Consider the following 13,290-nt stretch of genomic DNA (forward strand, 5'->3'; position numbering starts at 1 on the left):
TGGGAAACACATATCCTTGGTGATATGTGTTCCCCGACCTAGGAAACACATATCCCTAGTGATATATGTTCCCCTACCTGGGAAACACATATCCCTAGTGACATATGTTCCCCTATCTGGGAAACACGTATCCCTAGTGATATATGTTCCCCTACCTGGGAAACACATATCTTTGGTGATATGTGTTCCCCCACCTAGGAAACACATATCCCTAGTGATATATGTTCCCCTACCTGGGAAACACGTATCGCTAGTGATATGTGTTCCCCTACCTCGGAAACACGTATCCCTAGTGATATATGTTCCCCTACCTGGGAAACACGTATCCCTAGTGATATATGTTCCCCTACCTGGGAAACACATATCCCTAGTGATATGTGTTCCCCTATCTGGGAAACACGTATCCTTGGTGATATGTGTTCCCCCACCTAGGAAACACATATCCCTAGTGATATATGTTCCCCTACCTGGGAAACACGTATCCCTAGTGATATATGTTCCCCTACCTGGGAAACACATATCCCTAGTGATATATGTTCCCCTACCTGGGAAACACGTATCGCTAGTGATATATGTTCCCCTACCTGGGAAACACGTATCCCTCGTGATATATGTTCCCCTACCTGGGAAACACATATCCTTAGTGATATATGTTCCCCTACCTGGGAAACACGTATCGCTAGTGATATGTGTTCCCCTACCTCGGAAACACGTATCCCTAGTGATATATGTTCCCCTACCTGGGAAACACGTATCCCTAGTGATATATGTTCCCCTACCTGGGAAACACATATCCCTAGTGATATGTGTTCCCCTATCTGGGAAACACGTATCCTTGGTGATATGTGTTCCCCCACCTAGGAAACACATATCCCTAGTGATATATGTTCCCCTACCTGGGAAACACGTATCCCTAGTGATATATGTTCCCCTACCTGGGAAACACATATCCCTAGTGATATATGTTCCCCTACCTGGGAAACACGTATCGCTAGTGATATGTGTTCCCCTACCTCGGAAACACGTATCCCTAGTGATATATGTTCCCCTACCTGGGAAACACGTATCGCTAGTGATATGTGTTCCCCTACCTCGGAAACACGTATCCCTAGTGATATATGTTCCCCTACCTGGGAAACACGTATCCCTAGTGATATATGTTCCCCTACCTGGGAAACACATATCCCTAGTGATATGTGTTCCCCTATCTGGGAAACACGTATCCTTGGTGATATGTGTTCCCCCACCTAGGAAACACATATCCCTAGTGATATATGTTCCCCTACCTGGGAAACACGTATCCCTAGTGATATATGTTCCCCTACCTGGGAAACACATATCCTTGGTGATATGTGTTCCCCGACCTAGGAAACACATATCCCTAGTGATATATGTTCCCCTACCTGGGAAACACATATCCCTAGTGACATATGTTCCCCTATCTGGGAAACACGTATCCCTAGTGATATATGTTCGCCTACCTGGGAAACACATATCCCTAGTGATATGTGTTCCCCCACCTGACAAACACATATCCCTAGGGATATGTGTTCCCCCACCTAGGAAACACATATCCCTATTGATATTTGTTCCCCTACCTGGGAAACACGTATCCCTCGTGATATATGTTCCCCTACCTGGGAAACACGTATCCCTAGTGATATATGTTCCCCTACCTGGGAAACACATATCCTTGGTGATATGTGTTCCCCCACCTAGGAAACACATATCCCTAGTGATATATGTTCCCCTACCTGGGAAACACGTATCCCTAGTGATATATGTTCCCCTACCTGGGAAACACATATCTTTGGTGATATGTGTTCCCCCACCTAGGAAACACATATCCCTAGTGATATATGTTCCCCTACCTGGGAAACACGTATCGCTAGTGATATGTGTTCCCCTACCTCGGAAACACGTATCCCTAGTGATATATGTTCCCCTACCTGGGAAACACGTATCCCTAGTGACATATGTTCCCCTATCTGGGAAACACGTATCCCTAGTGATATATGTTCGCCTACCTGGGAAACACATATCCCTAGTGATATGTGTTCCCCCACCTGACAAACACATATCCCTAGTGATATGTGTTCCCCCACCTGGGAAACACATATCCCTATTGATATTTGTTCCCCTACCAGGGAAACACGTATCCCTCGTGATATATGTTCCCCTACCTGGGAAACACGTATCCCTAGTGATATATGTTCCCCTACCTGGGAAACACATATCCTTGGTGATATGTGTTCCCCCACCTGGGAAACGCATATCCCTAGTGACATGTGTTCCCCTACCTGGGAAACACATATAGTTAGTGATATATGTTCCCCTACCTGGGAAACACATATCCCTAGTGATATATGTTTCCCTACCTGGGAAACACGTATCCCTAGTGATTTGTGTTCTCCTCTCTGGGAAACACGTATCCCTAGTGATATATGTTCCCCTACCTGGGAAACACATATCCCTAGCGATATGTGTTCCCCCACCTGGGAAACACATATACCTAGTGATATATGTTCCCCTACCTGGGAAACACATATCCCTAGTGATATATGTTCCCCTACCTGGGAAACACGTATCCCTAGTGATTTGTGTTCCCCTATCTAGGAAACACGTATCCCTAGTGATATATGTTCCCCTACCTGGGAAACACATATCCCTAGTGATATGTGTTCCCCCACCTAAGAAACACATATCCCTAGTGATATGTGTTCCCTCACCTTGGAAACACATATCCCTAGTGATATGTGTTCCTCCACCTTGGAAACATGTATCGCTAGTGATATGTGTTCCCCTACCCGGGAAACACGTATTCCGAGTGATATATGTTCCCCTACCTGGGAAACACGTATCCCTAGTGACATATGTTCCCCTATTTGGGAAACACATATCCCTAGTGATATGTGTTCCCCTACCTGGGAAACACATATCCCTAGTGATATGTGTTCCCTTACCTTGGAAACATTTATCCCTAGTGATATTTGTTCCCCCACCTGGGAAACACATATCCCTAGTGATATGTGTTCCCCTACCTGGGAAACACGTATCCCTAGTGACATATGTTCCCCCACCTGGGAAACACATATCTCTTAGAGTGTGGAAACGATAACTTTGTTTGAGTATTGTTTCGAAATAGAAAATAGAACACCAATGCATACAAATTTCTTAAAAAGAGATTTTTTAAAACTTCTGCGTATCTTTTATTCTTCATTCTTCACGAAAGATTATGTAAAGACAATGTAAGCATACCCTTTTACATACATCTACGCTATTTTTATTCGCTTTATTGTATCTTACTACGGCGACGGGAAGAACTAAGCGAGAGCGGATTCGAAACCCGTTTAAAATCACAAAACGATCATGCAGGGCACGGTTAAAACGATTTCTTTTTCCTTTTTCTATTTTCTCTTTTTACAATATTTTAATCTTCCATTGTTTTCGTTTCGTCTAACAATTTCCAGCCGGCGAAACACTCAAGGTAGCCGGCGCATTCTTACAACCCTGACTGAATGTTTTTTGTACGTTCTCTTACAGACCTTCAAGCTAAGTTGGGTGAATTCTGTGAGACAGCTCACCCAGGGGAGAATACGTACGCCCGCTTTGATTATGATGTGACCAACACAAATAAAAAATGGCGGTGTTACACTAGGGAATCCCTTACTGGAGATCGGGCGCGCTTTAACGGGTCGCCCTCTCGATTCTACACCCATCACTCCGGCCTTACAGCTATTGTTGAAGGTACAGTGCTTTTAGACACGTTTAAAACTCTGGTTATTCACGAAACCTTATTGACATAACTGCTGCGTGCTACTTTTAGGCATAGATAAAGTAGCTCGCGTGCATTGTTAATTGTGGACGTAATTTAGGCTACTTCCACACAAATCCTGATATTTTTAAGACCGCATACTTTTTTTACACGAATCGGCCTTGCGTCCACACGAAACCAGTGAATCCGGTCTGCACCGGAACCGCATTGGTTTAAACCGCTCTCCACCAACACTGTTCCACCATCAGTGCTCCACTGTTCCACCACACTGTTCCACCATCAGTGTTCCACTGTTCCACCAACACTGTTCCACTGTTCCACTATTACTGTTTCACTGTTCCACCAATACTGTTCCACTATCACTGTTCCACAACACTGTTCTACTATCACTGTTCCACTGTTCCACCAACACTGTTCCACCCACACTAATCTACCATCACTGTTCCACTGTTCCACCACACTATTCCAGCTTCACTGTCGCACTGTTCTACCACACTGTTCCACCATCACTGTTGCACTGATCTACCACACTGTTCCACCAACAGTGTTCCACCACACTGTTCCACCACACTGTTCCACCAACACTGTTCCACTTTTCCACCAACACTGTTCCACTGTTCCACCACACTGTTCCACTATCACTGGTTCACTATTCCACAACACTGTTCCACTATCACTGTTCCACCATCACTGTTCCACTGTTCCACCACACTATTCCACCATCACTGTTCCACTGTTCCACTACACTATTCCACCATCACTGTTCCACTGTTGCACCAAACAGTTCCACCATCACTGTTCCACGATCACTGTACATGTTTCACTGTTACACCAACAATGTTTCACTGTTCCACCACGCAGTTCCACTCTTCCACCTTCACTGTCGCACTGTTTCACCAAACTGTTCCACTAACACTGTTCCACCATCACGGTTGTACTGTTCCACCACACTTTTCCACCAATACTGTTCCACTGTTCCACAATCACTGTTGCACTGTTTCACCAACACTGTTCCACTGTTTCACCTTCACTGTTCCACTGTTCCACCACGCTGTTCCACCATCACTGTTCCACAGTTCCAACACACTGTTCCACCTTCACTGTCGCACTGTTCCACCACCCTGTTCCACCAACACTGTTCCACCATCACTGTTTAACTGTTTCACCACACTGTTCCACTATCACTGTTCCACTGTTCCACCTTCACTGTCGCACTGTTCCACCACACTGTTGCACTAACACTGTTTCACTGTCACTGTTCCACTGTTCCACCACACTGTTCTACCAACACTGTTCCACCACACTGTTCCACTATCAGTTCCACTGTTCCACCACCCAGTTCCTCCGTTACTGTTCCACGACACTGTTCCACTGTTCCACCAAACTGTTCCACTCTACCACCACACTGTTCCGCCATCACTGTTCCTCTGTTTCACCACACTGTTCTACTGTTCCACCATCACTGTTCCACTTTTTCATCACACTGTTCCACCAACACTCTTCCACTGTTCCACCATCACCGTTTCACTGTTCCACCACACTTTTCCACCATCACTGTTCCACTGTCTCACCACACTGTTCCTTCATTACTTTTGCACTGTTCCACGACACTGTTCCACCATCACTGTTCCACAGTTCCCCTATCATTGTTTCACTGTTTCACTCTTTCACCACACTGTTCCACTATCACTGTTCGACTGTTCCATCACACTGTTCCAACATGACTATTCCACTGTTCCACTACACTGTTTCACTGTTCCACTATCACTTTTCCACTGTTGCACCACACTGTTCCACCAACACTGTTCCACTGCTCCACTACACTGTTCCACCATCACTGTTTTACTCTTCCACCACACTGTTCCACCATGACTGTTCTATTGTTCCACCATACTGTTCCACCATCACTGTTCCACAATTCTTTTCCACTATCACTGTTTCACTGTTCCACCACACTGTTCTACCATTACTGTTCCACTGGACTACCACAGTGTTGTTTCATCAGTGTTCCATTGTTCCACCAGACAGTTCCATCATCACTGTTCCATTGTTTAACGACACTGTTCCACCATCACTGTTCTACTGTTCTACCACCCATTTTATACCATCACTGTTCGACTGTTCCACTATGACTGTTCGACTGTTTCACCACACTTTTCCACTGTTCCACTACCACTGTTCCACTTTTCCACCACACAGTTCCACCATCACTGTTCCATTGTTCCGCCACACTGTTCCACCTTGTTGAAACATTGAAGATCGTTAGTCATTCCTAGTTTAGGTATAGATCAAAGGCGTCGAAACGTGAGGAGAGAATTGAGAACCGTTTGTTTTACCACGTTTTGGTGCAAACCACATGTTGGAAGTCGCTTTTGTTCTCTTAGTGAAAAGACTCATAATGATAGAAAACATAGGACACATTTTTCTTTTATTTTTCCTTAGATTACCCATCTTTGAAGCTAGAGGCTTTGCTTCTCACAGCGAAGCATCATTTTCCTTTTGACGATCCCAAGGACGTACATACCGCCAAAGATAACTCTCTTAAATGGTCTGGGGTCTTCCCTAGAAGAACCGCTGGTCCTAAAGATTACGCTGTATCTACAAATGGAGAGCTTCGTACGATCTTTTTATTTAACGATACAGGCTGTATTTCTGACCCTGAGCTCTGCGTACAAGGTCTTACTGTCTCGTTTTGGCTAAAGCACAGTAATAAAGAGGCTGGGCAAACATTTCTTTTTACTGGAGCAACTGAAAAGGCAGACTCAAGAGGCTTGAGAGTTTTTCAGTATAACAGCTCTCTTGATCATGTTGCGGTAGAACTGCGCCAAAAAACCCAAACTTGTTTATGGATTTACAGTGCTCCAGAGAATATCTGGTCGCATTTTGTACTTTCTTTCGATGCCAGTATTACCATCGGAACATGCAGTTCTTTGAGCTTCTTTTTTAATGGAGAGAGGCAAGAGCTTTTATATTACGATGTGGAAAGTCTTGTCCATGCTTTTGTATCGCCAACTGCTCAGGTCGGAGACTCATCGAATGGCTTGCCCATTGCTTCGTTCGACGACTTGGTAATTTGGTATGAAACGTTTGGCGACGCGGTCATAACTCAAGTTTATGATTGTTATAAAGGTAGATTACGGCCTAGCTGCATCAATGTAATCCTTTGATATTAGAGAGCTTTATATTCCGAGACGAGGATGACTACGAGTACGAGATTTTCTCAGTACTAAGTAGTGCTCTTGCGGAACCAACGTCATTTTGGCGGAAACAAGTTATCAAATTTTTGAAGTTAAATCATTTTGCAACCGGGAAAGGGCTAAACCTTCTCCAATAAAAATAACCGCACTAATTTTTCAGGTAAAAAATAGCACAGTGAAGCTTTCCGGGCTGAATATTTTTGACAATACGCGACAAAACTTTAAGTTAACTCTCGTACTCGCAGTCATTCTCGTCTTTAAATCTATGCTCTCTATTACGTGCTCCTGAAAACGAGTAAGGCTAAGTTTAGACTAGAATAGGTGCTTTTTTTTCGATTTGTAAAGAATCCGACACATTTTGGAATTGGACTCGTATGTAGTTTGCACGCAGTCAGATCGCGTGGATCTGAAATAAAACGTCCCGGTTAGGACAGGTGCCTGGAGATTTTTAACCCTGAATCTTCAGCGACTTATCCCAAAGAAGTTTCTCAGATAAAATAATGTGTGCAAATGGTTACGAATCCGAATACCCTAAATGTGATCATAAATTCGGAGTTATTTTAAATCTGGAAAAATTTCCTCTAGTAATAAATGTAACCGAAGATGGCTTTATCAAGTATTTCAAAAGATCTTTAAAACTTTATTTACAAGTCACAACGAAAATTACAAAAATAAAGTTAACTAGGTGTTTCTGCACCTTAAAAACACGGGTATGATGTTTTTTTCTCGAACCTTCTTTACTTGGGCATCATACGGACTAAAACTTCTACATGTAAACCCAACGTAAAGTTGATCCGCCTTCTAGGATCTTCTTCCCTCCATGTAAACATCCCCTTCTGTCTCTAGCGTAGCCTTTCTAAACGGCCTCGACTCGGTAGCGTTTAATCATACTTTTAACTGATCAGTTATTAGCTGTAATGTTTTCTTCGCAGCTACCTTTTCCACGGTAAAAATAAAAGTGGAGAGAGAGATTTTCACTAATCAAGCTGCGTCGACATTCGTCGACTTTGAACGAATGGAGAGCGTAACGTCGTCATTGATATCTGAGGTATATCTGAGAGTTAACTGCAGTATTACTATATATATATATATATATATATATATATATATATATATATATATATATATATATATATATATATATATATAAAGTCTTTATTCATCAAGAGATAAAAATACATATCTTTTGTTACAAGTAAGTGTAAGAAATTTAAAAAGTTAAAAAGTAAGAATTAAAAAATATATACCGGTATATATATATCTAGTATATTACATAGCTAATTCATATTTAAAAGCTAAACGATTAATAAAAGAGTTTTTGAAGCGCATAGTGTTAATCTTAGGTTTAAAACAAGTTTCTTCCCTAAGATTGTAGCTAGAGGGTTTAACACGAGGCATAATAGATAAAAGTGGATGTCCTTTCGCATTAGAAACTTTTTTGAAAATTTTACGGTCTTGCCTCTCTAAGAAATCATAAACACTTACAGGCTTAGACGTATATTTCTTTTTAAAAGGAAAAGGACATTGGCTCCCCAGTACAGTAAATACCCGCATATAAGAACACACGATTTCGGAGGTCAGGCTGATTGAGTTCTTATTTATCGGGTGCTTAATGACAAATCAGCCTCCAAATGTTCTTAAATTTTTATTGAGTAGTACTATCCACAACATGTTGCTAGAGGTATATTTAGCATATTTTAGGAAAATAAAATAAATAATTATTCTGTAATTTGATTATATTAACAAATGAAGTTATCTGACACCAAACCTAAACTTGCATGTTTTGTAATTATGACACTTTTTCCATTTGATAAGAACATGTTACAATTTTCAGGCTGATCTTGTTCTTTTAAAAATGGGGCTTTATTGGCCAAATTTCAGCCTGGTGTTGTTAATCCATTTGTTCTTATATGCGGGTGTTTGCTGTAATCTGACGTCCTCTCTTTTACCTAGAGAAAAGAATGCTGCCCATTTTTTTGTAATCATGACCGGAAATAATGCTGTTTTGAACTTTTTTTTAAATTTCTTTGCCAGATAGCTACTCTTGTTGGCGAGAATAACGTTTCAAGCGTGGCAGTGAACAAATATGAATTCGCAAATATCGGGTGAGAATTATTAGGATTTTGTTTTTACTTTGTAACTAATACTTTATTTTCAGGGGTGGGCATGGATGTGAAGCTTGCCAGGAAGAAAATGTATATCTTTTTTGGCGGAGGATTGGAAGGGGGAGGGTGGTGGTCAAAATGACCCTAACTTTATTTCTAACTGAAATAATGACTTGACATATCTAAACATTTAATTGAGTCTTTGGTAAATGCAGAACTCTTTTTATTTAACAGAACGAAAACCCACTCAGGTTACCTAACCGTTGTTTTTGACCAGAGGAGTGGGGACGCGTTGGACCCGCTTCGAGCTGGAACAATTCTTCCCACTAATTCATGGACGGTAGTAGATATTCAGTCTGAGGAAGGTACGCTTTGTAACTCTATGTCAACATGCAATGATATATTTTGCATCGCGGGCATTACCGAAATATTGAATGCCCAAGTTTTCAAGTAGATAACACAGAAAATATTTGACAACGAACCCTTGCTTTTCTTTCCTCACATGTCGTAAAATCAAAAATCTGCCACACCAAACTGTACCGTTACGAAAATTACACGAGTTTGTTAGGTTATTTTTGAAATATTTCAAACAAGTCTCCCTTGCTCGTACCAAATGATTTCGTGAATTTCTTGAAAAAAAAAAAGAAGGCCAAGGGATGCCGTGCTGTAAAGGCTCTTCATTTTGAGATGATTTGTTTCTCTGTTTGTTCAGTGGACGTTGAGGGAATTGCCTTTTCTGCAACGAACATGACAAGCATAGGTTCGGTAAATGTCACCATGGAAAGCTCGTATGTGGAGAACTTAACAGGCATCTTTCAAGGTTACGTTGTTTTCTACAAAGAGTTGGAAGAAGAACAATTCAAATCTAAGCGCATATTATCGGCTAAAAGGTCCCACTTGCTTACGGGACTCAAGGATTGGACGGCATATCTGGTGTTTGTGAGGGTTGTGACTCTAAACGGAGCTGGCAGAAAAAGTGACTCAAAGCTTGTGTGGACGAAATTTACAGGTAGGTTAATGATATGAACGCGCCTTGTTTTTGTCCTCGGTAGTTGACTGGAATTAGCATGCCTTTCAAGTTAGGCTAATTCGGTTGAGGATGATTAAAAGTCATCTTGAGAGACCCAGGAGAGGTTGGTCAAATTAGAGTCACAAACCAACTATAGCTTGCAGATAGCGCGATATACTCAGAATCAGATTGGCCAAAGGAGCGCTTATCATAGTAGAGACACAACCAGAGGGTGTGTGAAAAGGCATCTTCGGTGATCCAGATGTCCCTATATCTCCCAGAGTAGTCGGCGGAAACGTTACCCAGCATCGTTCTAGAAGGCCCAGGGACTGTCTGTCAGGTCGGGAGAAACAAGCTCATCACCGAAGAAATCAAACAATAAAGTTCTCCTGGGGGCTTTATTGTTTGGTTGTATTGTTTCTTTTGTTGTGCGTAATCTGTGCCTCGGTTCCTACAGAAGGAACCGAGAAACGGCGCGACGAAAGTTTTCAAGTTTGCGTTTCTCCCGATCTAAGAAGCGACCCATTTACCTCTTGTGTTTCCTTTATTAATTATTAATTTCTTATTAATTTTCAAACTGTGTTTCAGCTCCAACAAGCGTCACAGCATACAATGTGAATAACACTCTAGAGGTACACTGGGTGAATTTTAACTCCTCAGCTGTTAGACAGTACAGAGTAATGGTGTCTCGTGCTGATGATCCCCTGGACATTTCTTGTGACGTCAAAGTTCCTGCTGATCCTGGTGCTGTAGCTGTTTGCGCAAATTTGGAATCATCGGTCAATTACAGTGTTCGCGCTGCAGCGGAGGGGTTCGTAATTGGCACCTATTCACGACCGGTATTCATTGTGCATAAACGGAACGGTTAGTTACTTAATAAGCCTGCAATTATGGAATTAACAGAGAACGCTTTTCTTTCCGCTAGAAAATATTCTTAACAGGTCTTTTGCAATAGTTAGTCACGTGATCAGTTTCCTAAAAACACGAAAACAATTCCTTTGGAATAATGAATTTAGGCGGAGCCGAAAGAGCATATTAAACTTTGGTAACCTGTAGATTTTGAGCCGTATATTTCAAAAGTATCGACTGCAACACCTGCCGAAAATCAGAAGGGTTTGTATGGGAAAAACATAACTACTCTTGCCACGCAATCCCGTTTGAGTGGTTTCCTATACAAATCCTTGTACATTTTGAAATCCTTGCACTATCATAAAATCTTTCTCTTAAGCACTAGGGGACTCAAATTTCTCTGTTATCAACAAATTGAGGCTTTCTTTCTCACTTTGCAATGTTATTTACAGTCAGCTTGGATCAGCCTCCAAAAGAACTATACGCGTATGCTTATAGTACGACCACCATAGCTGTTTCCTGGTCTCCAATCTCTTTCGAGACTCTACTGGGTTACGTCATTTTCTACGCGCCACTTGCGGCCTCTGCACAGACTCGAAAAAGAAGAAGTCTTGTGGTTTCTTCCGAGTTAAATGTGACCATAACATCTCCTGAACAGAACTCAACCTTCCTTACCGGACTGAACCAGTTTTATAATTACTCAGTTCAAGTTGCTGGATTTACGCAGTCGAAGATTGGTCCCAGAACGGGCGCAGTTTTTGTAATTACCAACCAAACTGGTATGTGACATCATAAACCACTTGTTACAAAGTTTAAAATATGGTTTCGAAATACAGAGCTGTGTTTACAACAACTGTTGATTTTCTGCAACTTCTTTGGTTATAAAATATTTACCACGTGATACTGTCGAACGTGTAGTATCAACAGAAATCATTGATCCAATGATCTTTATTGCTGGTTCTATTCTTTGCTTTAATTCGTCTTTCTAATGGTCTCCCCTCTTCTCATAAAGCAACCAATTTTTGTAATAACAGTTGATCGATCTGGACTGCCCACGAGGATCGTTACAGAGTCCTTATGAGTGGTTATGTGTTCAGTGGGGAGGCGAAACTACCCACCTACCTTCTCCTAAGCCAACATTTTGCCTTAAGTGAAAAGTATGTGTTAATGGTGGTTTAGGGGAGGGGTAGGCGGGCAATTTCCTGGAAACCTAAATTGATCCAATTTTATTGCATTAACAAATGACAATTAAGTGTTTCCTTTTAGTTCCCATAGTTGCGCCTACAAACGTGACGCTCGCTAGCTTAGACTCAACGACCATCCAAGTTTGCTGGGAAAAAATACCCTACTTTCCCACTCTAGATGGGTATGAAGTGCTTTACAAGCCGTTCAACCAAACAAACGTCAACGAATTGGTCACACTAACAAATGCAGAAGTGTCTTCTGTTACAATACGTGTACTCGAGCCTTATCAAACTTACAGTGTGACCGTGGCGGGTAAAACGATCGCTGGGCTTGGACAGCGTAGCATTCCTGAAACTTTGCAGCCAACAAACTACACTGGTAAGTGTCATTGATGAAACTTCTCTAATTGAGCGTTTTCAAATGATGTCACGACCGCAATACTGGTGTACCAAAAGAATGAAACGGCGACCATGTTGGTGTTCCAAAGCAATCCCCGGGAGTTGAAGTTTTTCCTTATGTAAAAACGAAGCCGCTGACGTTTGCATTAGACATCCACCGGCTCATTTTGTTGTGCCTCCTAAATGCAAAAGTCGAATCCAGGTAGTAAATAGAGTCTATTGCTATACTTTTAGTGATGAATTTGCAGTGTCCAAACCTTGAAAATTATCTTGAAATTGCAAAGATATTTGGATAAAATAGAAAAACGGTGATAATTAACTATATGGATGGTTTAGGTTGAAGTAGATAAAACTGGACAATGAATGCAGACTTAGCTCCTCAGGAATACGTTGCTGCAGTTGTTGTCTCAGTGATTGTAGTGTGGCCCTACTTTTATATCAGTATAGACGTTTTTAATAAGTCTGGGCGCCATCTTAAATTTTAATGAATGACGTAATTCATTAAAAAATCAAGATTGCTCATATACTTGACATTTACATCAGCTGCTAGTTATTCTCACTTTAACTCGAAGGTTTAACTTCCAGAAGTTATTTGTCTTATTTAAGTCCCCAGATTGACTGCTCATTCCTGCGGAAACACATCCATCTGTGTTTGTTGGCCCGAGAACTTTGATGTCGCGTCATCTTTATCAATGGTATATCGCGATACAAGCTTAGACAAAACGTTGTCAAGGCGTGTAAACGTAACTGGGTCAGAACGTTATGTTTTGAT

At 41.6% G+C, this 13,290-nt stretch overlaps 1 protein-coding gene across 1 annotated transcript in view; it reads left to right on the top strand.

The window, feature by feature from the left end:
- Positions 1-9,531, top strand: part of LOC140925010 (uncharacterized) — a 12,882-nt gene extending 3,351 nt beyond the window's left edge. Inside the window, exons 3-7 of the mRNA XM_073374973.1 lie at positions 3,544-3,747; positions 6,218-6,904; positions 7,905-8,020; positions 9,007-9,077; positions 9,312-9,531. Of these exons, the coding sequence (XP_073231074.1) occupies positions 3,544-3,747; positions 6,218-6,904; positions 7,905-8,020; positions 9,007-9,077; positions 9,312-9,531 (1,298 nt within the window). The remainder of the gene's footprint in view (positions 1-3,543; positions 3,748-6,217; positions 6,905-7,904; positions 8,021-9,006; positions 9,078-9,311) is intronic.
- Positions 9,532-13,290: the final 3,759 nt, after the last annotated feature.

The sequence above is a fragment of the Porites lutea genome, chromosome 14 (assembly GCF_958299795.1).
Source record: "Porites lutea chromosome 14, jaPorLute2.1, whole genome shotgun sequence".
Taxonomy (NCBI): Eukaryota; Metazoa; Cnidaria; class Anthozoa; order Scleractinia; family Poritidae; genus Porites; species Porites lutea.